Source organism: Erithacus rubecula, assembly GCF_903797595.1.
Source record: "Erithacus rubecula genome assembly, chromosome: 17".
NCBI classification, from domain to species: domain Eukaryota; kingdom Metazoa; phylum Chordata; class Aves; order Passeriformes; family Muscicapidae; genus Erithacus; species Erithacus rubecula.
This window is the reverse complement of record NC_136669.1, coordinates 13,500,893-13,527,349: the sequence shown is the minus strand read 5'-3', so window position 1 is coordinate 13,527,349 and position 26,457 is coordinate 13,500,893. Positions and strand designations below refer to the sequence as shown.

The 26,457-nt window shown below is 66.3% G+C and overlaps 4 protein-coding genes across 6 annotated transcripts in view; 3 read left to right on the top strand and 1 right to left on the bottom strand.

Moving 5' to 3' along the window:
* CORO7 (coronin 7) overlaps window positions 1-2,291 on the top strand; it is a 33,894-nt gene extending 31,603 nt beyond the window's left edge. For both annotated transcript variants that reach the window (XM_079320512.1, XM_079320513.1), the window contains 12 exons: window positions 14-122; window positions 208-294; window positions 386-528; window positions 600-704; window positions 828-913; window positions 986-1,127; window positions 1,227-1,316; window positions 1,395-1,511; window positions 1,592-1,727; window positions 1,822-1,913; window positions 2,000-2,086; window positions 2,161-2,291. In XM_079320512.1, the coding sequence (XP_079176638.1) occupies window positions 14-122; window positions 208-294; window positions 386-528; window positions 600-704; window positions 828-913; window positions 986-1,127; window positions 1,227-1,316; window positions 1,395-1,511; window positions 1,592-1,727; window positions 1,822-1,913; window positions 2,000-2,086; window positions 2,161-2,166 (1,200 nt within the window). In that variant the 3' untranslated portion in view covers window positions 2,167-2,291. The remainder of the gene's footprint in view (window positions 1-13; window positions 123-207; window positions 295-385; window positions 529-599; window positions 705-827; window positions 914-985; window positions 1,128-1,226; window positions 1,317-1,394; window positions 1,512-1,591; window positions 1,728-1,821; window positions 1,914-1,999; window positions 2,087-2,160) is intronic.
* Window positions 2,292-2,829: 538 nt separating this feature from the next.
* Window positions 2,830-5,736, top strand: PAM16 (presequence translocase associated motor 16). The gene is made up of 5 exons (XM_079320536.1): window positions 2,830-3,047; window positions 3,522-3,606; window positions 4,019-4,158; window positions 4,524-4,589; window positions 5,006-5,736. The coding sequence occupies exons 1-5, from the start codon at window positions 3,045-3,047 to the stop codon at window positions 5,090-5,092; spliced, it is 381 nt and encodes a 126-aa protein (XP_079176662.1). The 5' UTR covers window positions 2,830-3,044; the 3' UTR covers window positions 5,093-5,736.
* On the bottom strand, window positions 5,686-17,729 carry GLIS2 (GLIS family zinc finger 2). 2 transcript variants are annotated; one of them, XM_079320525.1, is made up of 6 exons: window positions 17,711-17,729; window positions 9,738-10,116; window positions 9,167-9,343; window positions 8,527-8,660; window positions 7,847-7,965; window positions 5,686-7,739 (listed from the first exon to the last, which is right to left on the bottom strand). In XM_079320525.1, exons 2-6 carry the CDS (start codon window positions 10,098-10,100, stop codon window positions 6,952-6,954), a joined length of 1,581 nt encoding a protein of 526 aa, XP_079176651.1. In that variant the 5' UTR covers window positions 10,101-10,116; window positions 17,711-17,729; the 3' UTR covers window positions 5,686-6,951. The 2 variants fall into 2 exon arrangements, with proteins under 2 accessions (XP_079176651.1, XP_079176650.1); XM_079320524.1 differs by lacking the exon at window positions 17,711-17,729 and adding an exon at window positions 13,866-14,129.
* Window positions 17,730-17,866: 137 nt separating this feature from the next.
* TFAP4 (transcription factor AP-4) lies at window positions 17,867-25,633 on the top strand. Its single transcript, XM_079320272.1, has 7 exons — window positions 17,867-18,109; window positions 21,387-21,552; window positions 21,977-22,075; window positions 22,542-22,712; window positions 22,916-23,053; window positions 24,012-24,170; window positions 24,266-25,633. The coding sequence occupies exons 1-7, from the start codon at window positions 18,021-18,023 to the stop codon at window positions 24,458-24,460; spliced, it is 1,017 nt and encodes a 338-aa protein (XP_079176398.1). The 5' UTR covers window positions 17,867-18,020; the 3' UTR covers window positions 24,461-25,633.
* The last annotated feature ends 824 nt before the right edge of the window (window positions 25,634-26,457 follow it).

Genomic DNA, 26,457 nt, shown 5'->3' with positions numbered 1-26,457 from the left:
CTCTGTCCCACAGCTCTCCAAGCCCGGCCGTCTCCCCGACGCAGCCATACCCACCATCCAGAACGGCGCAGCTGTGGCCGACCTCACCTGGGACCCCTTCGACCCGCGGCGCCTCGCTGTCGGTACGTGTGTGCCGGCCCTGCTGAGGCTCCCCCAGCTCACGCCAGATCACCCCGCTAACCTCTGCCCGTCCCTTGTGGTGCACAGCGGGCGAGGACGCCAAGATCCGGCTGTGGCGGATCCCTGAGGGAGGGCTGCAGGAGACCCTGCAGGAGCCTGAAGCCATTCTCCGAGGTGAGGGACACACCGAGCACCCCACACTGGGACAAACCAGCCCGGTGGCACCCACAGCTGGGCACAAGCACTCACTACTGAACCTCACCAGGTCACACGGAAAAGATTTACTCCATCCGCTTCCACCCCGTGGCATCCGATCTCCTGGTTTCCTCCTCCTACGACATGACCGTGCGGATCTGGGAGCTGAGCGCTGGGCGGGAAGTCTTGTGCCTGCAGGGACACACGGATCAGGTAAGGGATGACAAATCCCGGGACACCTGAGAGGCAACTTTGGGACCTTTGCACAACATCTGTCTCTCCAGATTTTCAGCATGGCTTGGAGCCCAGATGGGAAGAAGTTGGCAACGGTGAGCAAAGACGGACGGATACGGCTCTACGAGCCACGGCACAGCTCTCAGCCTCAACAGGTACAATCCCAGCACTGGGGACAGACTGGAGAGCTGGGGGTGTGGGCAGGAAACCCTCCCCGTGGGCACATGGCTGCACCCCCAGCTCTCTCAGAGCAGCAGGGTCACCTTCACCCCATGCAGGAGGGCCCAGGTCCCGAGGGGGGACGCGGAGCGCGCCTGGTTTGGGTTTGTGGTGGTGACTACCTCCTGGTGTCCGGCTTTGACAGGTAAAGAGGGGGACACGTACAGGGCAGGGGTCCCTGAGGACACTGCTTGCTCTCACTGTCACCTCCCCACAGCCGCAGCGAGAGGAGGATCCTCCTGTACCGGGCACAGGCCCTGCCTGAAGGACCTTTGTCTGTCCTTGGTCTGGACGTGGCCCCTTCCACACTGCTGCCCTTTTACGATGAGGATACCAGCGTTGTTTTCCTCACAGGCAAGGTGAGGGCTGTCCGTCCAAAAAACTGGGGTTCCCTGCCTACAGCACCCCACAGTGGAAGGACATGTCCCCTGACAGCCTCCATCTTGCTGCATCCCCAGGGTGACACCAGAGTCTTCCTCTACGAAGTGACCCCCGAGCCGCCCTATTTCCTCGAGTGCAACAGCTTCACCTCCAATGAACCCCACAAGGTAAAGGGGGGATGTGCTGCTTGTCCCTGACCCCCCCACCTGTGCTGCCAGACTCCACTCACACCCGCACCCCACCAGGGCTTCGTCTTCCTGCCCAAAACGGCGTGCGAGGTGCGGGAGGTGGAGTTCGCCCGGGCGCTGCGCCTGGGGCAGAGCACCCTGGAGCCCGTGGCTTTCCACGTGCCACGCGTCAGGGTAGGTGCTGGAGGGGCTGGCTGTGTTTTGGGAGGGGGACAGGAGGCAGGGCACCCCTCTGAGCGCCACTTGCCCCGCAGAAGGAGTATTTCCAGGACGATCTGTACCCGCCGACCCGCGTGTGGTGGGAGCCGGCGCTGGCTGCAGGAGCCTGGCTGGACGGGCAGGACGGGCAGCAGCGCCGCGCCAGCCTGCGCCCCCCAGACATGGTGCCAGGTGGGTGCAGGGACCCCCGGGCCGCAGGGATGGCTGGGGGGGCTTTACTCAGTGGGGTAGAGCCCTCCCACCCCATGGTGACACGCTCTCACAGTGAGTGAGGCCCCGAAAGAGGCTCCGGCTCGGAAGTTCGTCCCTGCCTCCGTGTACCTGGAGGAGAAGACAGATGAGCAGAAGAAGGAGGAGGTGGGTTCTGGGACGGGCACCCTGCGCAGGGCAGGGCGGGGCGGGGCCGGGGGTGATGCCCCGCGCCCCACGGCCTCTCCTCACAGCTCCTCAGTGCCATGGTGGCCCGGCTGGGCAACAGGGACGACCCGCTGCCCCAGGACTCCTTCGAGGGCGTGGACGAGGACGAGTGGGTGAGTGTGGGAGGGGGGCACACGACCCCCCCGCGGGTCGCGCCGCAGCGCCCCTCACCCCCGGCCCCCCGCAGGATTAGGCTGGACCCGGCACCCCCGGAGCACCCGGGACCCCTGGAGGAGGAAGAGGAGGAGGAGGAGGGAGAGGTGGAGGAGGCGCAGGGCCCGCCGCGGGCAGGACCCGCTATTAAAGCCGCTGCACCAGCACCGTGTCCGGCCGTGATCCTGGGACACCGCGGGGGGGGACACGGGGACCGGGAATGGGGGGAGACACAGGGAACAAGAGGGCATGTGGACAGGGAGCGACACAGGGACCGGCTTCTGGGGGATACGGGGGTCGGGGGGGGACACAGGGACCGGCAGCGGGGGGCACCGTAACCGAAGGGAACGTGCGGACCGGGGTTATACAAGAACTGGCCCCGGGTGAACACAGGGACTGACACCGGGGAACACAGAAATCGAGGAGAGCACAGGGAATGAGGGGGACCGAGGGATCGCGGCAAGGGGAACACGGGGACCAGGAGCACACAGGGAGCGGGGCCAGGATAACACAGGCACCGGGGACTGGGGGGCAAAGGGGCTGGGGGGACACGGGGAGCGGCACCAGGATAACAAAGGGACTAAGGATGAAGGGGCAGAGGGACCGGGGGGACACGGGGAGCGGGGCCGGAATAACACAGGGCCCGGAGATGGGGTGGCACAGGCACTGGGGGGCCACGGGGAGCGGGGCCGGAATAACACAGGGACCGGGGTGGGGTGGCACAGGCACCGGGGGGACACGGGGAGCGGGGCCGGGGAAGTCGCGCCCCACACTCCGACAGGCCTCCCGCGCGGAGACACCGCCAGGGGGCGCTGTGGCTGCCGAGGGGACGCTCCGCCCGCGCCGCCGCCGTCTCGGTGCCCGCCGTGACCCTCACCCCGGCCACGTGACCGGCGGGGCGGAAGCGGCGGCGGGGACATGGTGAGAGGGGACGGGGGGACGGGGCGGGGGGACAGCGGGGCGGGGGAGCAGAGCTGCGGCTGGACAGGGTCCGGCAAGGGGCAGCGGGCTCCGGAATGTGCGAAGCGGCTGCTTACGGGAGGGCCAGGGCCGGTGGAGAGGGGGCGAGGGCTGGGGAAGAGGTCACAGGTCTAAGGAAGGGAGAAGAAGTGGGGAGGGTGACAGGGACAGAGGAGGGAGGACAGGGCCAGTGTAAGGGGAGCAGGGCCAGGGGAGGGGGTCTCAGAACCAGCGGGGAGGGGACAAGGCATGGGGACAGGGGACAGAGACAGGGAAGGGCGGACAGGGCCAGGTACGGCCATGGCAGAAGTCAGGTGGGTCAGAGCAAACCCCCGAGGATGGGGAGAGGTGACAGAGCCAGGGTTGTGCAGGGCCCGTGGGGAGGTGACAGGGTGAAAGAGCCGTGGTGGCTGTGACAGCAGGATGTCCCCGCAGGCCAAGTACCTGGCACAGATCATCCTGGTGGGGGCCCAGGTGGTGGGACGGGCCTTCATGCGGGCGCTGCGCCAGGAGTTCGCAGGTAGGAGCTGGGATGCTGCTGGGATCCCTGAGCTCTCTGTGCCCACGCTGCCCTGCTGGGCACTGCTCCACATCCCCACCCTTCCCTGGGCACCCCAATGCTCCCTATCCCCAGGCCATGCCTGCAGGGGACCCTGCCAGGTCGTCACAGGGCTCCATCCTGGCCCTGGCACTGCTGCCAGGCTCTCAGAGACCCCTGCACCCCAGAGGGCAGAGCGGGATAATCCCTGGGATGTGTCAGCCCAGCCTTGCCTTGCCTTAGCAAACGGTGCTTGCCTGGTCCCTGGCACTGGAACAGCATCCAGGGGTGCTGGATGGGGACAGAGGGAGGACCCCGGGCTCTGAGCATCTCAGAGTGCACAGGCTGTGCTGGCTGAGGGCTGGGGGTGGGACTCAGGCCCCGGTGTCCCCAGCGAGCCAGGCTGCAGCCAATGCACGCGGCCGTGCCGAGAGACCCCAGTCTGCTGCCGCCTCCAGGATCATCGGCATCAGCCTCCAGGAAGCTCAGCAGATCCTCAACGTCTCCAGCCTCAACCCTGAGGAGATCCAGAAGGTAGAGGCTTCCTTGGAGCCAGGGAGGGATGGTGCTGACAGGACCAGCTGGGCATGGGGGTGGCAGCTGGTCCCCCGTGCTGTCTTGGGCCCAGTTAATCCCAGTGTGAGAATTGCCTGCCCCAGCTGGAGCAGCCCTCCAGGATTGAGCTCTGCATGTGCCCAGTGGGGCTGCTTAGAGGTGGGTGTGGGATCTCTGGAGGTGCCCAGCTGGGAACATGGAGACTCCCAAGGGGTGTCAGGCAGAGCCAGTTGTGTCCCCAGGATCACTCTTCAGCAATGCTTTGGGGAGTGGGAGGCTGCCAGGCTTTGGGAGTGGGAATGGCAAGGGCGGAGGTGACTCTGACCCAGAGCTTCTCTCAGCAGAACTACGACCACTTGTTCAAGGTGAACGACAAATCAGTGGGAGGCTCCTTCTACCTGCAGTCCAAGGTGAGCACCAGGAGGAGCAGAGCAGGAGCTGCGTCTTGGGACAGGCAGAGTCTGGATATTCCCATGGATGAGGCAGGGAGGGGAGGGGGCACCCCATCCCTGTCTGTCCCCCCATCCCTGTCTGTCCCCCCATCCCTGTGTGTCCCCCCATCCCTGTGTGTCCCCCCATCCCTGTGTCCCCCCATCCCTGTGTCCCCCCATCCCTGTGTCCCCCAATCCCTGTGTCCCCCCATTCCTGTGTCCCCCCATTCCTGTGTCCCCCCATCCCTGTGTGTCCCCATCCCTGTGTGTCCCCCTCCCATCCCTGTGTCCCTCCATCCCTGTGTGTCCCCCTCCCATCCCTGTGTCCCCCCATCCCTGTGTGTCCCCCTCCCATCCCTGTGTCACCCAATCCCTGTGTCCCCCCTGTCCCCCAGGTGGTGAGAGCCAAGGAGCGGCTGGATGAGGAGCTGCGCATCCAGGCCAAGGGCGACAAGGAGAAGGGTCAGAAAGCTGAGACGTGACTCCTGCCCCCCCTGCCCCCGTGCCCCTCACCCTTAACTTATAGGTAGCCAATAAACACCGTGTCCTCCAGCACCTGGCCTGGCTGCTCCACACCCGGGGAGGGAGCAGGGACCTGCCTGCCCTTGGCCTCTGCAAGGGGCTGCGGTTGCCCAGGGGAGGAGGAGGAGGCAGCTGGGGAAGAAGGTTGTCCCCAGAGCATTGAGGCTGCCAGGGCTCAAAGGGCACTGGGGGAGGCTGCAGGAGCTATTTTTAGTGGGGAGGTTGGATACTCTTGGATTGAATGCACGGCTACCTCTGGCTGCATACCCTGGGAGTGGTGTGCCATTACCTTCTCCCAGTGTGGATGACTGCTGGGTTGGGCTGAGGGGCCGTGAGGGGACATCCTGTGACTGTCCCCACCTGCAGCTCACCCCGCAGATGCTGGCAGGGTTTCACTGGTGCTGAGGCTGCCTGAGCAGGAGCGTGGGGACACGGCTGGGGGCCAGGCAGGGCCAGCCGTGCCCCCCGAGGTCACACCCGCCCCCCCCCCCCCGCACCCCTCTATCCCCAGCATGGGCTCCTTGCCATTACAACCATGGACTGAAACAGGAACTTACTTCAACTTCACTTTATTGTTTTCTTAATAAACTTCCTCTCCCCTGGACGAATATAGTGTTACAGTCGTTAGCTTATCTCGTACTTGTGCAGTCCTTACACGCTACGCTAACAGCGATGGAGCCCAACAGGAGGAAAATAAAAACAACCCAGAAACTACGATAGAAAGGCACTTCGAGACCGTTAAAATACTGATGTCCTGGAATGTGCAACAACAAACCGACGAGGAGCGAGGAGACGTTTCACCGGCCGGGGCGGCCTGGTCGAGGGCCCGCGGCCATGCTGGGCTAGGGCAGCGCCGGGCGGCCGCAGTGAGGGCAGGGAGACCGGCTCCCTGCGGGCACGGGGGGCTCCTCCAGCGCGGGACGGCGGCACCGGGGAGACCCCCGGGGCTCGGAGCCAGCGCGATGATGTGTGTGACCCCCCCGGGGGAGGCTCCGAGCTGCGCCCACGCCGCGGCTGGGCGCGCTGCCCCACGGCCGGGGCTCAGCCCGGAGCATCCCGAGGGGCGGCTGGTGCCCGGCGGCCGGTGCCCGCGCTGCCCGCATGCGCTCGCGGTGCGTGGTTAGGTATGAACGTAGCTAGAGGGGGACTGTGCCCCGGCGAGCAGCACACGCGGCCGTGTGCCTTGTCACGGGAGGGCCGGGGAGGCGGCGGGACGGGAGAGGAGGAGGAGGAGGAGGAGGAGGCGGGCGCCAGGCCGGCAGTGCCCAGCCAGCTGGGCCCGGCACGGGGTGCCGTGGCTGCGGCACTGCCCGCGGCCCTGCCGGCCGTGCGGGGGTGGGATGGCACGGCCGGGCACGGCTCGGGGCTGCGGGAGCTGGCGGTTCCCCCGGCTGTCACCCCGCTGTCCGTGCGGCAGGAGCCTGGGGGCTGCAGCCCCCCACAGCAGCACCGAGGCCTCGGGCAGGGAGACGCCGAGTCAGCGGGAGCAGGAGAGCCCAAGCGGGACCCTGTCGGAGCAGGGAGCTGGTCGAGAAATAAATAGCGGCGTATCCGGCTGCCCAGGGCCGGGGAGGGGCGGGGAAAGGGGCAAGGGGACCCCCCTGTGCCCCACCTGCCCCCAGCACGGGGTCGCAGCCGGCTCCGGCCGCCGAGGGATTATTGCTTTTCTCAGAAGAGTCCGTTCTTCTTTCGTGACAGGTAAAAGCACGAGCGAGGCCCCGCCGGGGCTGCAGGGGGAGGAGGGGGCCGTGCCCCCCGTCCCCAGGGAGCGGGATCTGCCCACGGGGCCGGCGGCGGACCCCGGGCATCGTCGGACCCCTCAGTTGACAGCGGCGGGTTTGAGCAGCAGGGAGCCGGGGGGGATGAGCACCCAGCCGGGGGCCAGCGCCTCGGGGCTGCCCCCCGAGCTGACACCGGCCGAGAGGTCGAGCACGGCCCCCGGCAGGAGCGCCAGGCTCTCGGGAGGCACCCGCGGCCGCCCCGGCTCCGTCCTTTCGCCCCGCTCCTTGCGGCTCTCCAGCCCCTTGCCCGCCTTGGGCGGCCGCCCCTCGGCCCCGCCGCCCTTCTCCCCCTCGGCCTTGGCCCCGCCGGCCAGCAGCGACATGACAGGCAGCCCCAGCCCCGCCGCGAAGGGCGAGGGCAGCAGCGGGCTCTTGGCCAAGTTCAAGGGGCCGCCGTTGAGGGGCAGGACGGGCCCGGGCAGAGCGGGCAGCGCGCCCGCAGCCCCGCAGCCCAGGGCGCTGAGGTCGAGCGGTGCCGGTGCCAAAGGGATGGGCAGCGCCGGCAGCCCCGGCGGAGCGAAGAGCGCGGCGGGGTTGGGGATGACGAGCTGCGCCCCGTTAACGTAGGGCACCTCCGCCGAGCCCAGGGGCGTTTTGGGAGGCGGGTGCACTTTGAGCATCTCCGGGTGCTCGGGGGACACAAAATGGCCGTGGGCTTTGATGTGCTTGCGGAGGGAGCTGGGGTCGGTGTAACGCTTGTGGCAGCCCGGCATCTTGCAGGAGTAGGGCTTCTCCACGTAGTGGGTGCGGGTGTGCTTGAAGCGGTCGCTGGAGTTGGAATAACGCTTGTTGCAGCCTTCGTAGGGGCAGATGTAGGGCTTCTCACCTGTGGGACAACACCGGGTCTGCCAGGGGGCACCAGCCCTGCCGTGTCCCCCGTGTCCCCCGAGCCGCCTGCCCCCCCGGTGAGGGCAGGGCGGGGGCTGCGCTGACCTGTGTGCGAGCGGTTGTGGATTTTCAGGTTCTCCAGGCGGGAGAAGCTCTTGTTGCAGGTGGGGCAGCGATGCGGCTTCTCGTTGGTGTGCGTCCGGATGTGGATCAGCATCTTGTACCTGCGGGGATTGGGGCAGAATCGTGGAATGGGTTAGGAAGACCTTAAAGCTCGTATCCTTCAAACCCCCCTGCCGTGGGCAGGGACATCTTCCACTGTCCCAGGCTGCTCCAAGCCCCATCCAACCCAGCTTGGGCACTACCAGGGATCCAGGGGCAGCCACAGCTTCTCTGGGCACCCTGTGCCAGGGCCTGCCCACCCTCACAGTGAACAATTTCCACCCGGCATCCCATCTAAATCTCTCTTATTTTAGTTTAAAACTGTTCACCCTTGTCCTATCACCATCTGCCCATGGAAGCATGAGGGAGGGAATGTTAGGGAGTGGGTCAGCCCTGACTTCCAGAGCAAGTCTTTGTCCCTGTGCCTTGGCTATGGGGTGAGACAGCAGGGACAGGCAGCACAGTCATCCAGCCCCCCCAGGACCTTGCACCCTGCATGAGAGAAAGGGAGGGAGAGAGGGACAGATAGAACCTTCCCCTGTACGTCCCCAGTGCTGGGCTCCTGCCTGCCCACAGCAGCCCCCCAGGGACCCCAGAGATCCCCTGGAGCCCCCCATGCCCACCTGGCATTGAAGCCCCTGCCATGGCGGGCACAGCCCTCCCAGTGGCAGCAGTACCCCGCGTCCTTCTCGGGTTTGACGTGGAAGTCATTGACGTGGTCCACCAGGTCTTGCAGGAGGTCAAAGAACTGGTTACACTGTGGGCAGGAGGCTGGGGGTGAGGGAGCTCAGAAGGGTGGGCACCAGGAGGGCCAGTGCCCCATCATGGCCAGCACCTGCCTCCCATCCCATCCCATCCCATCCCATCCCATCCCATCCCATCCCATCCCATCCCATCCCATCCCATCCCATCCCATCCCATCCCATCCCATCCCATCCCATCCCATGTGCTGCAGCACCAGCATTTGCGGAAATGGAAATGGTTCCTTGCATGACCCCCAGCCCCATATCACCTCCCAGCATCTCTGCACAGCACCCACCTCCCCACCACCACCCTTCCAGCCCTACTGTCCCTGCTTGGCCTCCCATAACCCCCAAACTTGCCCATAGCTCCAAATAGCTCTGCCATGGCCTTCCAGCCCTATGTCCTCTCTCCAGCCCCAAAATTCCCATCCTTGCAATGCCCATGTGGTCCTCCCGCCCCCTCAAAGCTCCCACACACCCCCACCACAACCCCCCAGGGCCCCTAGCCCTCCCTGCTGACCTTGGACCAGCGGCAGACGAGCTGCTTGGGCAGGGGCAGCTCGGGGGGGAGCCGTTTCTCCTTGCTGGGGGGCAGGAAGGCGGCGGGGGGCAGGTGCAGGGCCCCCCCAGCCCCCAGCGGCAGGAAGAACTGGAAGGAGCTGGGGAGGCCATCGATGTAGCGCAGGGACTGGAAATCCTGGAGCAGAGCCCAGATGGGGGAATGAACCAAGCTGGATGGAGACCCCCAGACACCCCTTCCCCAGCTCCTCCAGAGATTCCTCCCAGCCCCTCAGGAACCCCAGAACCTCCCAGAGATCCTTCCCCTGAGGTACTCCCCAGAAACCCTCTAGATCTGCCAGCCCCCTCAGGGATCCTAAAACGCCCCAGAGACTCCCAGAGACACCCCAAACAGACTTCCCAGGAACCCCCCGGGGATACCTGTGGGGTCGGGGACCAGGGGGGCCAGGCAGGACATTGCCCCCGGGCTGTGTGCACACCGGCAGCACCGGGCACGCTGCCGAGGTCGGGAGCGCCGTCCGGGCACAGTCCCCACGGCAGGGGACACCTCAGGGGCCCACGGCCGTACTTACATGTGGGGTGAGGGGGCCGGGCAGGTCCCCGCTGCCCTGGCGCTCAGGGGACAGCGAGGCGCTGCCAGCCGGAGACTCCCCCCCTGAGCGAGGCGAGAGGCTGAGGTCCACCACCGGCACGGCGGCCGGGAAGCGTCCATCCCGCGGCTCCAGCAGCCTGGAGTGTCCCAGGAGGCCGGGGGACGGCGGGGCTGGCACGGCCCGGCGCCCCCCCCGGCTGCCCCCCCGGCCATCCCCGGCCGGCGGGGTGTCCGGGCGCTGGGGAGCGCGGGGGCGAGGCCCGGAGGGGCCCCGCTTCTCGCGGGCAGCTCGCAGCTTGGAGATGCTCAGCTTGAGGTCCAGGGGCTCCTCCAGGGAATGCATGGTGCCGGGGTGGGCTCTGCGGGGGACACCCAGGGGTCACTGCAGGGCTGGGGGACACCGGTGTCACCCAGAGCATCGCCCCAGCCCGGCCCCATGGCAATGCCCGGGCTGGAGGACAGGCTGCTGGCACGGAGACCGTGCCGTCCCTTCCGGCCACCCTGCCGCGGCCCCCTCCCGCAGCGGGCAAAGGGCAGGGCATGGCACCGGGCCCCCCCCTCCACCCCGGCCCTTCGGTGTCCCCAGCGTGTCCTCTCCGTGTCGCCAGCACAGCCCCTTGGCCCATGACCAAACCTTGCCGGGGATTGCCAAATCCCCCGGGCACCCGCAGCGCTGGAGCTGTGGTGTCCCCATTCCTCCCCCCCCCATCTGTTCATCCATCCATCCATCCATCCGTCCGTCTGTCAGTCCCCGCGGGCCTGCCCCAGCGAGGCCTTTCCCAGCGGCAGAGGAGGGCGGTGGCGGCCACCATCCCGGCGGTGACCCGGGCGGCCGAGCCCGCTGGCCCCAGCCCCGGAGGCTGCAGAGCTTCCTCCCCCGCCGGGGCCCCTTCCCCGCCGGCCAACGCCGCCGCCGCTGCCGGGGCCGAGAGCAGGGGCTGCCGGCCGCACGGCGTGGCACGGAACGGCACGGAATGGCACAGCACAATGCCACCCTCGCGGCTCGGCCGCCGCACATCTGGCGGGCAGCTGAGAACGGGCAGCTCGGTGCAGCGGTGAGCGGCCGAGCCGGAGCCGATGCCGTCCCCCGGCTGTGCCCCCGCGGCCACCCGCATCGCCCCGGGCAGGGTGGGGGCGGCCGAGGGGCCGTGTCGGGGGGCACGGCGCACCCAGCACACGTGGCAGCGGGGGGGCCCCTCCATCCCCACCCCGCCCCGGGGGGCCCGGCCCCCGCCCTGCCCCGCCGGAGGGGCCCCCCGCGCTGGCGGGGGTCCAGGCCGGCTCAGACGCTGAGGAATGCGGAGGAGCCGCGGGGGGCATGGGGCCCGGGCGGCGGGGCGGGGACCCCCCGCCTGCACCCCTGTGCTGGCCGAGGGGCCGGCCCCAGGGGGGGTTCCTGTGCCGGGCTCCCGGGGTGGGAGGAGCTGCCCCACAGCATCTCATCATCCTGAGCCTCCCCTGGCCGTGGGGTCAGCCCCGGAGCCGAGTCCCTCCTCTCCAGTGGAGGGGGGGGTCCCCGCCTGAGCATCCACCTCCTCCCACGGCTCTGGAGCTGCCCCACCTCAGCGTCCCATCTCCTGGGACTTGCTGAGCTTTCCCGGCCATGGGATCTGCCCACAGCGGGGCTCTTCCCCTCTGGGGGTCCTCACCCTGCGCCCCACTGCGGGGTGTGCCCATGGGGTGTCCCCACTCTGAGCCCCACCACGGTTCTCGGGCTCCAGCAACATGAGGATGTGCCCCACAGCCTGCTGGCACAGCTCGGGGACAGACAGACACAGGGGCAGGAGCCCACAACTGGGGTGTCACAGCAGGCCCCCCGGCCCAGCGAATGGGTCTGGATGCTGGCAGCCCCCCAGCGACGGTGGTCCCGGGCAAAGCGTCGCTGCTGGTGCCACCACGACGGTCGTGTCCTCGCGTCCCCAGGGTTGGGAGGTTGGGGGGGTCCCGGTGCGGGCGGTGCTGGGTGGGGACCGCAGCCACCCCCGGGCGGGATGGGTGGGAAAGGGGCCTCCAGCCGCTGACGCCAGGGCTCCCAGCGCGGCCGCGGGCGGGCGAGCAGGCGGCTGCCAAACCACGCGGCCTCGGGAAACCGGGCGCCGCGGGGGCCCCGCCGGGATGGGGACGGGGACAAGCCCTGCGGTGGCTTGGCCGGACGCCCCAGCACCTGCGGCCCCCGCGCGAGGCCCCTGCCCTCTCCTGCCTGCCCCTGCCTGCTCTCCCCCCATGGCCTCTCCTGCCCGCGCCAGGCGCTGCCAGCCCAGCCCCAGCCCAGCTTCCCCCCCGCCACACCAGTTCAAACCAGTCCGGAGCGGGGCTGGGCCCAGGGGCTTCCCAGTGTGGGTGGGGGCTGCTGGGATGGAGCCCGGGCGCGGGGGGGAGTCCCCCCATCTCCAGCAGCCAGGCTGGGGTCCCCTGGGCCCCCCACACTGCGCGGCCGCCGGCACGGCTGGGGGACCCGGGGTGACCCCGGTGCAGCCGGCGGGGTGCCAGGTCTCCAGGCTGCTGGCATCGCCGGGGTGTCGTGTATCCCCCCTGCAGCCCCAAACCCGCCAGGAATAGCACAGAGGTACCGCGGGGCAGAGGCTCCCGCGGCGCGGTGGGCTCGGGGATGGCGGCGGGGAGAGATGCCAGTGCCATCGCCGGGGGATGGTGACCCCGGGGCTCGGGGGGTGGGAGCGGTGCCAGCGCTGCAGGCAGGGCTCGGGCTCCGCCGCCGTGGCAATTGGCAGCGGCCGGCTGGCACCGCCGCGACGGGGGCAGTCCCCGGAGCCCCCCGTGCCAGGGCAGGGTGGGTGGGTTGGCAGGATGCGGGTCATTGTCCCCACGGCTGCTGGCAGGACACGGGCGCTCGTGGGACCCGCCATCGCTGCTTGTCCCACTGCAGATGGTGCTGGCACTGCTCACAATAGCCCATCGGGTTTGGGGGGGGGGGGGGGGGTCACATCCTGCTGGTAGCTCCATCTTGTCACTGTGGCTCTCCAGCACCCGTCACCCCACGCCAGCCGGGCTGACGGCAGCTGCCAAAGGTGTCCCCAGGAGTGGATATATGGCTGTGCTCCCCGAACTGAGGCCGGTGCCAACGTTCCCCCTTCCCGGGCATGTGGGAGCCGTGGGGATCCTGGCAGAGGACTGACACCAGCCCGCCGCCACCCCGGGAGCAGCCCCACAGCAGCGCCGCCAGCAGCAGGGCCCCTGCCACCCCTGCCTGGGGACACAGCTGGAGCAGGCGGGGACAGCAGCGGGGTGGTCCCCGGCAGCCAGCGGATCAGCACCCTGGGCGCGGCAGCATCGTGGGGATGGGGGTACATGGGGACCCTGGTTGGGGGAGGTGGTGACAGCAGGGTGACAAAGGCATGGGGAAGGGGAGGTGTCCACTGGTTGCAGGGTTTCTCCATGCTGGGCAGGGAACGAGCGCCTGCAGCAGCGCCTAGGGACATGGGGACGATTCGTGGTCCCCGCTGCTGGCACCTCCGGGAGGGGGTCACACCGTCCTAGTCCCCAAATCACCCCGCAGTGGCGCAGCCTGGGCTTGGCCACCCCACGCCTCAGCCCCACGAGGCCGTGGGATTGTCACCCCCCGTGGTGGGGACTGTCACTTCTCACGATGGGCATCGGGAGCCCCCCGCGAAGGGAACCGGGCTGCCGGGCGGTGGCACCGCCGGCGCGGGACCGGGATGGGGACGCCCTGCACCCCCCCACCCAATGCCACCCCTTCTCCCGTCTCGCACCATGGGGACACCGGTGTGTCCCCGGAGGTGTCCGCAACCGGGCAGTGCCACCCAGCACGTCCCCGCCGCAGCCCCCGCCCCACGGCCAAGGTCAGGACACCCGCCCGGGGTGCCGGGGGACGGCGGGTGACGGTCACCCCCCCGGCACCCACCGGGCAGCGGGGAAGCCCCCTCTCCTCATCTCCCTCGGGGGTGCGGCGGGGCCGCGTCCCCCCCGACCCGCTCCCTGGGCGGGGGAGGGCTGCAGGTGCCAAGGGACCCCCGCACCCCGGGGGGTGGCGAGGAAGGGGCTGCTCGGAGGGTGCCCCCTTTTCCCCGGCGGTGGCAGCATCCTCCTCATGGTCCTCCTCCCCTGCGCGGTGCCCGGAGCGCGATCGTACCTGCGGCGGGGGCTCAGCGCCGGGCGGGAAGCGGGGCGGGGTGCGGGGCTCGGCGGAGCGGGGCCCCCCGGGGCCGGTGCCGGGGCCGGTGCGGGGCGGCCGGGCCGCTCCGCCACATCCGCAGGGGCTGGGGGCGGGGGTGGCGGCGGCGGGGCTGGGCCCCCCCTGCCCGGTCCCGGGGGCGGCGGCGGGGCGGGGGCTCTGCCCGCCGTGATTTATGGCCGCCCCGCACCGAGCGGCCCGGCCCCGGCTGCGGGCGGCGCTGGGCGGGGGCGGGGGCGGCCCCTCCCCGCCCCCGCGGGGGGCACCGGGGGGCACCGAGCCCCGCCCCGGGGGGGGGTGCAGACCCGCCACCCCCTCGCACAAGGTCACCCCGCCGCTGCGGCAGAGCCGACCCCCCTCCCCCGCGTGTCCGTGTCCCCCCTGCGTGTCCCTGTCCCTCCACACCCCCCCCCCCCGGGGGACGTGGCGGGGCGGGGGGCGGCACCCACCGGAGCCCCCACCCCGTACCGGGGCGGCTCACGGGGGGGAGGGTGGGGGTCACACCGGGGAAATGGGGGCTGGGGGGGATCCCCCTCCCCGCAGGAACGGCGCCGCCCGCCCGTCGCGTGACGTCACAAAACGGGGCTGGCGTCACGCCTGGCGGGGGGCCCCCGCATGACGTCACCGGCGGGGGGGTTGTCCCGGGGCCGCGGCTCCTTCCGGCGGCAGGATGTGGCGGGGCCGGCCCGGATGCTGCAGCCGCGCCGGGGGGGTCCCTCCCCCGGGGCCCACGCGGGTGGCTGGGCACACCCCACCCGTGATTTTATTTTGGGGGCGGAATGTTGCTGCGGTGTCCCTCCGCAATGGGGGTGCTGGAGGGGGACACCCCTCCACGTTTTTTTGCCCCACGCGTTTTTTGTTTGTTTGTGGGGTTTTTTTTGCTGGGAAAGCTGCAGTGTCCCCAGCAGCGCCGCTGTAAAAGGAGGGACACGCGTGACGGACAGCACTGTCCCAGGCGGGTGGCTGAAGTCACACCCCACAAAACACCCGTTCTGTTTTCGTTTTGGGTTTTTTTTGTTTGTTTGTTTTTTGGGTTGTTTTTTTTGTTTTTTTGTTTTTTTTTTTTTGCAGGGGGAGATGCGGTGTTCTCCCTACGAAAGGGAGGGACACACGGGGAGGAAGCGCTGTTCCATGCGGACTTTAGGGGTGGAGAGGGAAGTGCTGTGTCCCCAAGAGCCCCACAAAAGATGGGACGCGAGTGAAGGGCAGAATTGTCTCACGCGGGCACTTGACACCACATCTCACCCGCAGTTTGGGGTTTATTTGGGGGCGGGGGGGGACAGAGCTGCTGTGTCCCCAAGAGCCCCGCAGCAGAACGGGGGACACGAATGGAGGGATAGTTCTGCTCCACACAGGCGGCTGAAGCCACATCCTACCCGTGTTTTGGGGTTTTTTTGTGGGGGGGGGGGGCCGCTGTGTCCCCACCATCCCCGCCGCACGCAGGAGAGACACGGGAGGGCAGCACCGTTCCACGCGGGTGACCGAAATCCCACCCTCCCCGCGGGATTTCCTGCGGGAGGGGGAGCAGCCGTAGTGTCCCCGATAGAAGGGAGGGGACGCGGCGGTCCCCGCGCCGTGGGGGGACGCGCAGCCCCCGCGGAGGGGCCCCTGCGGGGGCCGGGCAGGGGCCCAGGGGACACCCGGCAGAACCTGTCCTGCAGCTCCCGGCTGTGCGAGGGGGAGGGCTGAGCCCACCCTGCTCTGCCGGGCCGGGTCCTGCCCCTCCAGGGTGACAGCCCACCCCCAGGACCCCCTGGCGATCTCGCTCCGGTGGCCCTGGACCCACGGCGGCAGTGCTGGGGGGCTGTGGGGGGAGGTCACCTGCCTCAGGTAGGTCCCTCAGGTACCACATGGCTCCTGCCAGCTCCCCGTGGCTCCTGCCAGGTCCGTGCCTCCCTACCAACTCCCCATAGCCACTGCCAGCCTTGTGCTCCCCTAATTCCCCACACCCCCCTTTCTAGCCCTGTGCCCCCCTGCCAGCCCCCACACCTTTCTGCCACCTCCACGGCCCCCAAAGCCTCTATCATCCCCACCATTATCCCCTAAATCCTCCATTCCCCAGAACCCCTCTGCCAGCCCCCCAGAAGTCCCCCCAAAAGCTTCCTGCCAGCCACATGAAGCTGTCACCTCCAAAACCATGAACCCCCACCCCTCCTGTGAGCTCCAGGCCCCTGCCAGCCCCCACCCCCTGCTAGGCCCTACAGCCCCCTGCCAGACCCCAGACCCTCCCAGCAGTTCGAGTCCCCTGGCAGCTTTCAGAGCCACTCCATCAGCCCCAGAGCCCCCCATCAGATCCTCAAGCCCCCTGCCAGCCCCCAGCCCCTCCATCAACTCCCCAAGCTCCTCATCAACTCCCAGAACCCTTCATCAGCCCTCAGGGTGCCTCTGCCAGCCATGGGATCCCCGTCACCCCCAATTCCCTGAGCCCTGTGACACACCCAAGACTGCTGTGACCCCCCTCCCCCCAGCCACTGGCAGCCCCTGAGCCCCCCAGAAACCAGACCCTGCTGGAAAGAGGGATGGGATGGGATGGGATTCAGATTGAATAGAAGAGTATAGGACAGGACAAGGATAGGCCAGGGTGGGGTAGGACAGGATGGGGTGGAGATTAGGTGGGATGGGATGGGGATAGGGTAGAATGGGGTGGGACAAACTGGACGTAGGAGAGGATTGGATGGGGACAGGATAGGAAGGGATAAAATAGAACAGGGACAAGACAGGTCAGGATAGGGTAGGATAGGGTAGGATAGGGTAGGGCAGATGAGGTAGGATGGGGATAAGTCAGGATAGAATGGGGATGGGATGGGATGGGATGGGATGGGATGGGATGGGATGGGATGGGATGGGATGGGATGGGATGGGATGGGATGGGATGGGATGGGATGAGGTTGGACAGGAAGGGACAGGATTAGATGGGACTGGAATAAGACAGGTCAGGGTACCATGAGATAGGATAGGATGGAGAAGAGGCAGGTCAGAATGGGCTGAGATAGAATTGGATGGGATAGGATAGGACAGGACAGGATCAGATTAGATTGGATTGGATTGAATTGAATTGGAAGAGTTAAAATGGAGTGAGGATAGGGTATGATGGAAATGGGATGGGGACAAGTCAGGTCTGGGTAGGATGGCATTGGACTAGGACAAGATGGGATGAGGATAGGATGGGATAGAGACAAGACAGGTCAGGATGGGCTATGACAGAGCAGGGTAGGACAGAGCTAGACAAGATGTCTAGGATGAGGTGGGATGGGGAGAGGTCACGTTGAGATAGGATGAGATAGGGTCACGACAGGTCAGAGTAGGATGGGATGGAGCTAGAGCAGGATGGAACAATGTAGGGTGGAATGGACACAGGTAAGGATGGGGTAGGATAAAACAGGATAGGATAGGGTAGGGTAGGATGGGATGGAGCTAGGACAGGATAGGATGAGGTGTCATGGGATGAGGACAGGTCAGGGTGGGATAGGATAGGATAGGATAGGATAGGATAGGATAGGATAGGATAGGATAGGATAGGATAGGATAGGATAGGATAGGATAGGATAGGATAGGATAGGATAGGATAGGATAGGATAGGATAGGATAGGATAGGATAGGATAGGATAGGAATGGAGTGGCATGGAGACAGCTTAGGATGGTATAAGGTGGGCTGGGGACAGGGCAGGATGAGGGTAGGATGGGACAGACTGAGATAGGACAGACTGGGATGGGATAGAGTAGCACAGGATAGAGTAGAATAGGATGGAGGCAGGTCAGGAGGCAACGCGGTGTGACGGGCCGGTGCCAGCACGGGTCGGTACCGTCCCGGCCGCTCCAGTCGCCCCCTGCCCCGCCGCGTCTCGCCGCGTTCCGCCGCCGTGTCCCGGTGCCGCTCCGGCCGCGCCGCGGCCCCTCCCGCCGCCTTTGTTTACGCGGGGCCGGTGCGGGGCGGGGGCGGCGCCGGGCGGGCGGGGGCGGGCGGGGGAGCGGCGGCGGCGGCGGGCGGGAGCCGCGCTCGCTCCAGCTGTTTCCCGCCTTGGGCCGCGGGCAGAGGCCGGAGCCGGGCCGGGAGGGGCTGAACCGGGCCGGGACGAGCCGGGCTGGGCTGAACCGGGCCCCCCGCCCCCCGTTATGGAGTACTTCATGGTGCCGGCCCCCAAGGTGCCGGCCCTGCAGCACTTCAGGAAATCCGAGAAGGAGGTCATCGGCGGGCTCTGCAGGTGTGGGGGGGGCGCCGCGAGATTCCCGGGCTCGGGGGGTCTCGGGAGGACCTGGGGAGGATGGCGGGGAAGGGGGGAGCGGAGAGCGGGGGGCAGCGGCGCGGCGGCCGCGGCCCCACCGGCCGCACGTGGTCCCGACCGCGCACATGGGACCGGCGGCCGCGCGTGGCCCGGGCGGGGAGCGCCGCGCCCGCACCCCCGGCCGGGCCCGCGGCGGCGGCGGGGCGCGCCCGGGCGGGGGGCGCGGGGCGCGGGGTCCGGGGGGCGCGGGGGTGTGTGTGTGTTTACCGCCGGGCCTGGCCGTGACTCTGCAGCCGCCCGGAGGAGGCGGGTCGCGGCCGGGGCTGCCGGGACATGTAGTGCGGGAGCGGCGGCACAAAGCCCGCGGACACGCGGGGAGCCCCGGCGGGCGGGGGGGGCGCGGCCGCGGGGCTCGGCGGGGGCCGGCGGGCGGCGGGAGTGGGGCGCGGGCCCCGGGGCCACGCGGGGCGGCCCTGAGCCCCCCCCGGCCTCCCCGGGCCTTGAGCTCCCGCCCCCGGCAGCGCCGAACCCCCGCCGTGGGGCGGCCCGAGCCGCCGGGCCCCGGGGTGTCCCCACGGCACGTGTTGGGGGCCCGGCCCCTCGGGGTGCTGCCCCACGGCGGGGGGGCTCCGTCCCGGCCATCCCGGGGAGTGGCCGCACCTGAGCCCCCCCCGGAGGTGCAGCGGTGGGGCAGCGACCCAGGGCGGGGGGGCGGCCTCGCGGGGGTCCCTGGCGTTGGTCACTGCGGGCCCGTGGCCCGGGAGCTGCATGCACGGGCACGGGGATGCGGCCGTCCCGCCCGAGGCTGGGGCTGCGCGGCCCCACGCTGACCCGGCACGGGGCAGAGCTCGGGAGCAGCAGCCTTCCTTCCCACCGCACCGAGCTCTGGGACCCCCTGCCTGGAGCTCAGACCGCTGGGTGACGCTCAGCCTGCAAGCTCGGGGTGCTGGGGGACACCTGCCTGTGATCTGGGGGTGCTGGAGACACTTGGCTGTACCCTCAGTTATACACTGACTCTGTAAGCTTAGAAGTGCCCATCATGGAAGGATGGAGATACCCTGCCTGTGAACTTGGGGATGCCCTGCCTGCAGGTTGGGGAACACCCTACCTGTGACCTCAAGGAGCTTGGGACACCCCATCCACATGGCTGTGCCAGCACAGCCACAGCACAGGTTGTGGCCAGTGTTGAACACAAATGGATAGCAGGGCATCTGCCATGGGCCTTGTGCCTGACTCCAACACCCACCTGGGTTTGTTTCCCTCGAGGTCCAGGTGAGAGAAATGTCCTTCCCAGCATGGGAAGGACCAAATGCTGCTTGCTATGGCACCAGCACCAGGCTGGAGACACCCCAGTGGCTCCAGTGGGTGCTGCCTGCTCCCCCTGCTTCTGTGCTGCCCCGTCCCTGGCCATGCTGGGTATCTGAATCCCTGGGTTTTTGCCCTTTCTGTATTTCACTGTCACTTCTCAGGTCTCTTCCCAGGAAGAGCAGCTGGGGCAGGTTGCAGGAGGTCTGTCGGTAAGGAAGCAGGCTCTTCCTCCTTTCCCAGTATTTAAGAAACCACTTCCGTGCTGCCCAGTCCTGGGCCTCTCCATCCCAATGCCCTTAAGTGTCTGGTGGTCAAACATCCTGGAGCAGTGCTCCAGCCACCTCCTTACCCCAAGAGGGACGATGTCTCCAAGACACCTTGATGTGTTTTGGGGAGGAGTTTGGGGATGGTTTCAGCAGGAGCAGGGAGGTGGGTGACAGCCACCACCAGATGGGAGCCCTGTGCCACAATCCTACTGCAAGCAGTTCTTGGTCCATGCAGCAGAGGCTGCTGCAAGGGAGAGGGGCAGACCCCTGGGCACCCATCCCAGCTCCACACCCCCAGGATTGCATGTGAGGGAGCCAGTGCAGTGGGTGCTTGGTACTGGAATATTGCAGCAGAGGTTGGGGACAAATGTGTTTTTGCCTCCCCTGGGCTGAGCTGGGGTCCTTCCTCATCCCCTTGGGATCCTTTCCTATACCTCTAGGATGAGTGGGGTCCTTCTCCATCCCTCTAGGGTAATCTGGTATCCTTCCCTGTCTGCTTGGGATGAGCTGAGATACTTTTCTCTGTCTTGCTGGGCACAGCTGGGATCCTTCCCTGTGCCCTTGAACAGAGCTGGAATCCATCCCCTTCTTATGCTGAGCAAGGATCCTTTCCCATCCCTCTGGGATGAGCTGGGTCTTCCCCCATCCCTGTGTACCTTGGATGAGTTGTGGTGCGTCCCCCAGCTGCAGCAGGCAGCGATGAGTGGCCTGAGAGTCTCTGGTGACAGCCTGGGCACACGGTGGTGCTGCACGTGTCCTCTAGATCCCTGCGCTCCCAAACCCCTGTGGTTCCTCCATGGAGAGTGCCGAGGGCAGGCTGCCGGGCTTTGCTCCCCAGCCTGGCTCTGGCAGTGCCCTGGGAGGAGTGTTGCCATCTCCCCGTCCCGGAGCTGCCAGCACCTGGCTGGAGCCCGTCTTATCTCGCCTGCTGCCGCCGGCCCCGCTCCTGTTTAGTCTCTGGTGCCTGCAGCATCCCCGGCGCCAGCGGGTGCTGGGCCCTGCATCTGGGGACAGCTGGCACGGGGTGATCCAAAACCTCTGCCCTGCTTCCCTCGTGGGAGGAGAGGGATGTGGATGAAGCTAGACCCCACGGCAGCGAGCTCTGCTCGGGTCTGGTGCTCTGGACCTGTTGGCTGCCCGGATCCCTCGCCCTCCACACCGGCATCATCGCCGGCTCCAGAAGGCATTTCCTGGCCCATCTGCAGGGCAAGGGCGTGGGGGGCGAGGAGGCAGCGGCAGGAAGCAGGCAGGAGCTGCGGCTTGGGGTGGGACGGGGGCTTCTCTGCTGGGAGCTGTCATCTGGAAGCCATCAGCGGGGCGGGAGGGAGGGAGCCGCCTTCCCGGGGCCACACACGCGGGCTGCCCCGCAGGGACACAGCCGGCCAGCCGCAGCTCCCTCGCCCACCTGGGGGTCCCCGGCTCCCCTCGCCCAGGCTGGGCCCTGGGCAGTGTGTCTGAGCCCAGTGGGGCTGCAGCAGGGCCAGTGCTCAGCCAATGCATCCCCCAAAGCTTTGGACACAGGGCTGCAGAAACCCACCCACCTGCTTCGGTGATTCCCAGCAGTACAGCCATCGTCCCCTCCGTGTTACCCGTCCCTTTGGTGGCTTGGAACCATCATTGCAGAGCAAGGGGGCATGCAGGGGTGTAGCTCCCTCCTCCCTAACTCTGGGTCTCTCTCACAGCTTGGCCAACATCCCGTTGACTCCGGAGACCCAGCGGGACCAGGAGCGGCGGATACGCAGGGAAATCGCCAACAGCAACGAGAGGCGGCGGATGCAGAGCATCAATGCTGGCTTCCAGTCCCTGAAAACCCTCATCCCACACACGGATGGGGAGAAGCTCAGCAAGGTGAGCAGGATGCATGTGCTGGTGCTGCGTGTGGAGAGGCTGAAAGTGGAGCTGGGGGGAATTTGGGTGTTAATTCGGTGGTGGAGCCCTCTCCTGGGGAGGCTTCCCAGTAGGAGTGGGTGTGCATCCCCCTCCTGGTGTCCTGGAGTGGACTGGGAGTGTGTGACAGCCCCCAGTGCCCCAGGAGCAGGGTGACACGTTCCTGGGTGAGGAGGGGAGTGGGGTGAGGAGGCAACTGGTCGGCTTCCCAGGGTGGGTGAAGTGGAGGGTTTCACCATGGTGGAAATCCCAGGGGAAACCTGGGGTGAAGCACACTCTGGGAGGAGACACCAGGGACAGCAAGGAGCCGTGCTGCTTGCAGAGCTCATCGGGGGAGGACACTGGGGTCCCATGCCTCAGCATGCCCCTCCTGGCTCCCCCACAGGCAGCCATCCTCCAGCAGACAGCCGAGTACATCTTCTCCCTGGAGCAGGAAAAGACTCGGCTATTGCAGCAGAACACCCAGCTCAAGCGGTTCATCCAGGTATTGCCCCAGGGATGGGACAGGAGGGGATGGGACAATCCTGGCTGGCCAGGGTGGGAATGTCATTGCAGTTCCTTGGGCTCAGGGTGGGACCCTTTACCCTGCTCAGCCAGAGAGTGGAGATGTTTCCCTTCCCCTTCAGGCAGGGAGCCCCATTCAGCCTGGCATCTCTTACCTGGCAGGGGGAGAAGGGTTGGGGTCCCATTTCCCATTATTTCCACCCATTTGGGGTGTTGGGGATGAACTGCCCTGGATGTCACAGTGTAAGAATCAGATTGGCACAAGGCTGTGGGGAGGAGGACCAGGATGTGGGACACAGACAGGAGCCCATCTGTCCCCAAGCATCAAACACAACCCCAGGGAGATCCGGTCCTGCACGGAGCTGTGGTGGGGAGTGGCATCTGTCTGGATGGCAGGGAGAGCATCCGTGCCAGCCCCCTGTCCTGACACCACATTCCCACGGCAGGAATTCAGTGGCTCCTCCCCAAAACGGCGACGGGCAGAGGACAAGGACGAGGGGATCGGCTCCCCGGACATCTGGGAGGATGAGAAGGCCGAGGATCTGCGTCGGGAGATGATCGAGCTCCGGCAGCAGCTGGACAAGGAGCGCTCGGTCCGCATGATGCTGGAGGAGCAGGTGAGGCCTGGTGCCCTCTTGCAGCCTCTGCCATGTCCCCAGTGACCTCCAGGGACACCAGCAGTGCTCTGGGGTCACTGGACACCTGCTCTGGACATTGCTTCTCCGTGCTCATCCAGAGTGCAGCTCCCATGAGGGGACAGCTGGGGTTCAGCGGGGCTGTGCTGGACTCCCCACTGATGTTGGGGTTCCCTGGCCCGCAGGTTCGTTCCCTGGAGGCCCACATGTACCCCGAGAAGCTGAAGGTGATTGCTCAGCAGGTGCAGCTCCAGCAGCAGCAGGAGCAGGTGAGGTTGCTGCACCAGGAGAAGCTCGAGCGCGAGCAGCAGATCCGAACCCAGGTGAGTGCACCCCGGACATCCCCAGGCACTGAAACATGAGGGGTTGGCTTGGTGATGGACTTGGCACCTCCTGTGGGCACTGATGTCCCAGCAAAGCTCTCATCCTTAGTGATTTGGGAAAGGGGTGGCCCAAAGACCCCCAGTGCTTGGGGCTGTGCTTGGAGGCACTCTGTATTTCAGGGAGGGACTGGATTGGACCACCTGTGGTGGCTTCCAGGTGGCTCCCTTCCATGGCACAGAAGGGTTTGTACAGGGAAGGTCACTTACTGCCAGAGAGGGTCTCATCTCAGGGGCTTCACCTTTCTCTGGGTGACTCCCACTGCATTCCAGGGATCCCCAAACCACTCCCTGCCACCCAGCAGGATGGGGAGTGGCAGGCTGGCAGGCAGTGGGGATGGGAACCTTCAGCCTTTCCCTCGAGACTGCTGGATTTGCCAGTGGTGCGGGGAGGAGATGAGCACTGTGCCAGCACAGGTCCCTGTGCACTGTTGCCCTTGAGCCCAGCCCGGGGCCATGCCACTCCTGGAGCTTCAAAGGAAGGAGCAGCAGCTTCTTCCCTGCTCCTTGGGTTCTGCAGAGCCGTGTCCCTGCAGGGTCCCCTGCTGGCTGCCTCCCGGGGAAGTTCAGCCTATTTTTAGGTGAACTCTCCGTAGCCTCCTGCTAGGGCGGATCTTCCCATCCGCTGCTCAAACGAGGGGTGGGGGGAACTCCTGGCCACGCAGGGGCTGGCACTTGCCTGTCCTGGCTTCACAGCCCAAATCACTGCCCTTTGGGATGTGGGGAGTCCTTCATGTTCCACTCTGCAAAGCTGAGGTGGCAGCAGCTTTCAGCTGGCATCCACTGGGGTGGGGAGCCGGAGCAGCCAAGTGATGCTTGGGCTGGGTGAACGAGCACGGAGTTCTCCCCACGCCGCTGTGCCTCGCCCCCTGCTCACCCAGGGTTCCCCTTCTGTCCCCAGCTCCTGCCATCACACGCTCCCCCAGCGCCCACCCACCACCCCACCGTGATCGTTCCAGCGCCGCCTCCCTCCCATCATGTCACCGTGGTCACCATGGGCCCCTCCTCGGTCATCAACACGGTCTCCACGTCCCGGCAAAACCTGGACACCATCGTTCAGGTGAGCGGGGGAGCGGCGGGTGCTTGGCAGTGGGGGGCTCGGGGGGGTCCCTAAGCCCCGGGGTGGGTCCTGACGGCCGCTGTGTGCCCGGACAGGCCATCCAGCACATCGAGGGGACGCAGGAGAAGCAGCTGCAGGAAGAGGAGCAGAGACGCGCCGTCATCGTCACGCCCGCGCGCGCCTGCCCCGAGCCCTCCGCCTCCGACACCGCCTCCGACACCGAGGGCAACGACAGTGACTCCATGGACCAGAGCAAAGAGGAGCCCTCGGGGGACGGGGAGCTGCCCTGACACCCCCCACCAGCAGCTGGGGAGGGGAGCCAGGGTGGGGGGGGAACGTCAGAGAATATGCTGAAATTTTTAAAAAATACAACGCGATTTGGGTCTCTTTTATGACCTTTTTCCAATACTGTAAAGCAGAGCGTTAGAGGCAGGCAAAGGTCACCCTTCAGCTCTCAGGGGGGCGGGGGGCTTTGGGGTGGCCGCAGTGGGGCCCAGGGGGCTCAGGGCATGGTGGGGGGCATTTGGGGTGGGGGTCACAGCCCCCCACCCTGGTTTATCACCCCCCACCCGCCTGCCCACAAGGAATCCTGCCAAGCTGGCAGCAGCCCTGCTGTTCCTGATGGTGTTCCCTTGGGACAGGGCCTTTGGTTGGGATCTTAATTTTGTTTTCTCCTTCTCTTGTGTTTTTTTTTTTTTCCTTTTAATTAAATGTTCGTTTTTAAGCGGGGGGGGAGATGCCAAGTGACGTGGCAGCAAAGGCAGGACAGGGATCCCTGAACTTGGGGTACCACCATGGCTCCTGCACCCCACATGGGGCAGGGAAAACCCCCTTGGAGAGTAAAATAATCCTGGCATGATGCCATTGGAGCACCGTGGGAGGGCTGGCATGTACCACTCCTCCCTGGCATTTCCAACACCCACCTCCTTGGCACAGGGCTGGCAGGTTGGAGGCTGATTTTTACACCCCAGCCCTGTCCCTGTGCCCATCCCTGTCCTGCAACCCCCTTCCCATCCCTCCTTTAAGCACTTAACCTGGTTTGTGGGGTCCGTCAGCTCTGAAGAGCTTTTCTATTTCGTGATTGTGTCGCTTGGGTCTGTTGTGGCGGGTGGGGGGTCCCTGTTTTGTGCGTCCCCCCTTCGCCCTGCTGCCCCCCACCCAGCTGTAGGGTTTTAGGCCAGTCGTGTGTAGAGCCTTGGTGGTATTCAGTAGGTTCTCCCCCAGCTGCAGCTGTTTCTCGGTTCCTTTCCCCTTTTTTTTTTTTTTTTTGTTTTTTTTTTTTTTTTTTTTATTTTTTTTTTTGTTTTTTTTGGTTTTTTTTTTTTTGTATTTTTTTTTTTTACAATTTTCAGGTCTTTGTGTTGATTGAGAAGCTATTCTATTTTGTTAAGAAAGTTGAAAAAAAAAAGAGGCTCGTGCCTTTGTAAAGAAACAAAATAAAGTTTGTACTTGGTTTTTTAGAAGCTCTTTGCTGGCATCAACGTTTGTGGGGATGGGGATGGATCCCACCTTGATGGACACTGGTCCCTCTGGGGGCTCCTGGGGAGGGCAGGGAGTGCTGCCTGCACTGGGAATCACGGCAGGAGGCCAAGGCAGAGGATGCTGGCCCTGGTCCTGGTGTGGGTCCTGCTGAGCCAGGCTGTGTTTAAAGGCTCAGCCCTGCCAGTGCTGCCCACATGTGATGAGCACATCGGGGCTCAGCTCAGTGCTGAGATGGAGGTGGGGGGACATCTGGGCTCATTTTAATGAAACCACATAGCTGAGGGGGAACCTGGAGTCAGACTTGGTGTCCTTCTGTGAGAGTGGGGGCACTCATCTCTCTCCATGTTTTCTGGGGGGAGGCACCCCTCTTTTCCATGGAGTACCCACCTCTCAGCATCCCCCCATGGCTGTGGGTCCCTCCCCCTGGTCCTCCACTCCATGGCCATCCATGGTGTCCAGCCAAGGGCTGGTCTCCTGCCTGTTCTGATCCATCACCCCACCCCCTATTCCACACCACTGCCTCCTTCCCACCCCCCATCTTGGATTCAGGGGTTTCCCCTGCTCCCACTCCTGGGGAACTGTTGTTTGCCCCCTTCCCTGAGAAAAAGCTGGGTCACAGCCCCCCAGAATGGCTCCTGCACTGATGGAGCCCAGGGGTCTCTGCCACAGTCAGGCTTTGGGGACAGCACTGGGAGCTGTTCTGTACAAACAGCAGTGCCAGGTGCTGGTGAAGTTGTGCCCTGTGCCATGCAGCCCGTGCAGTGCAGTGGGGACACCATCAGGGTGGAAGGAACATGGAACACCC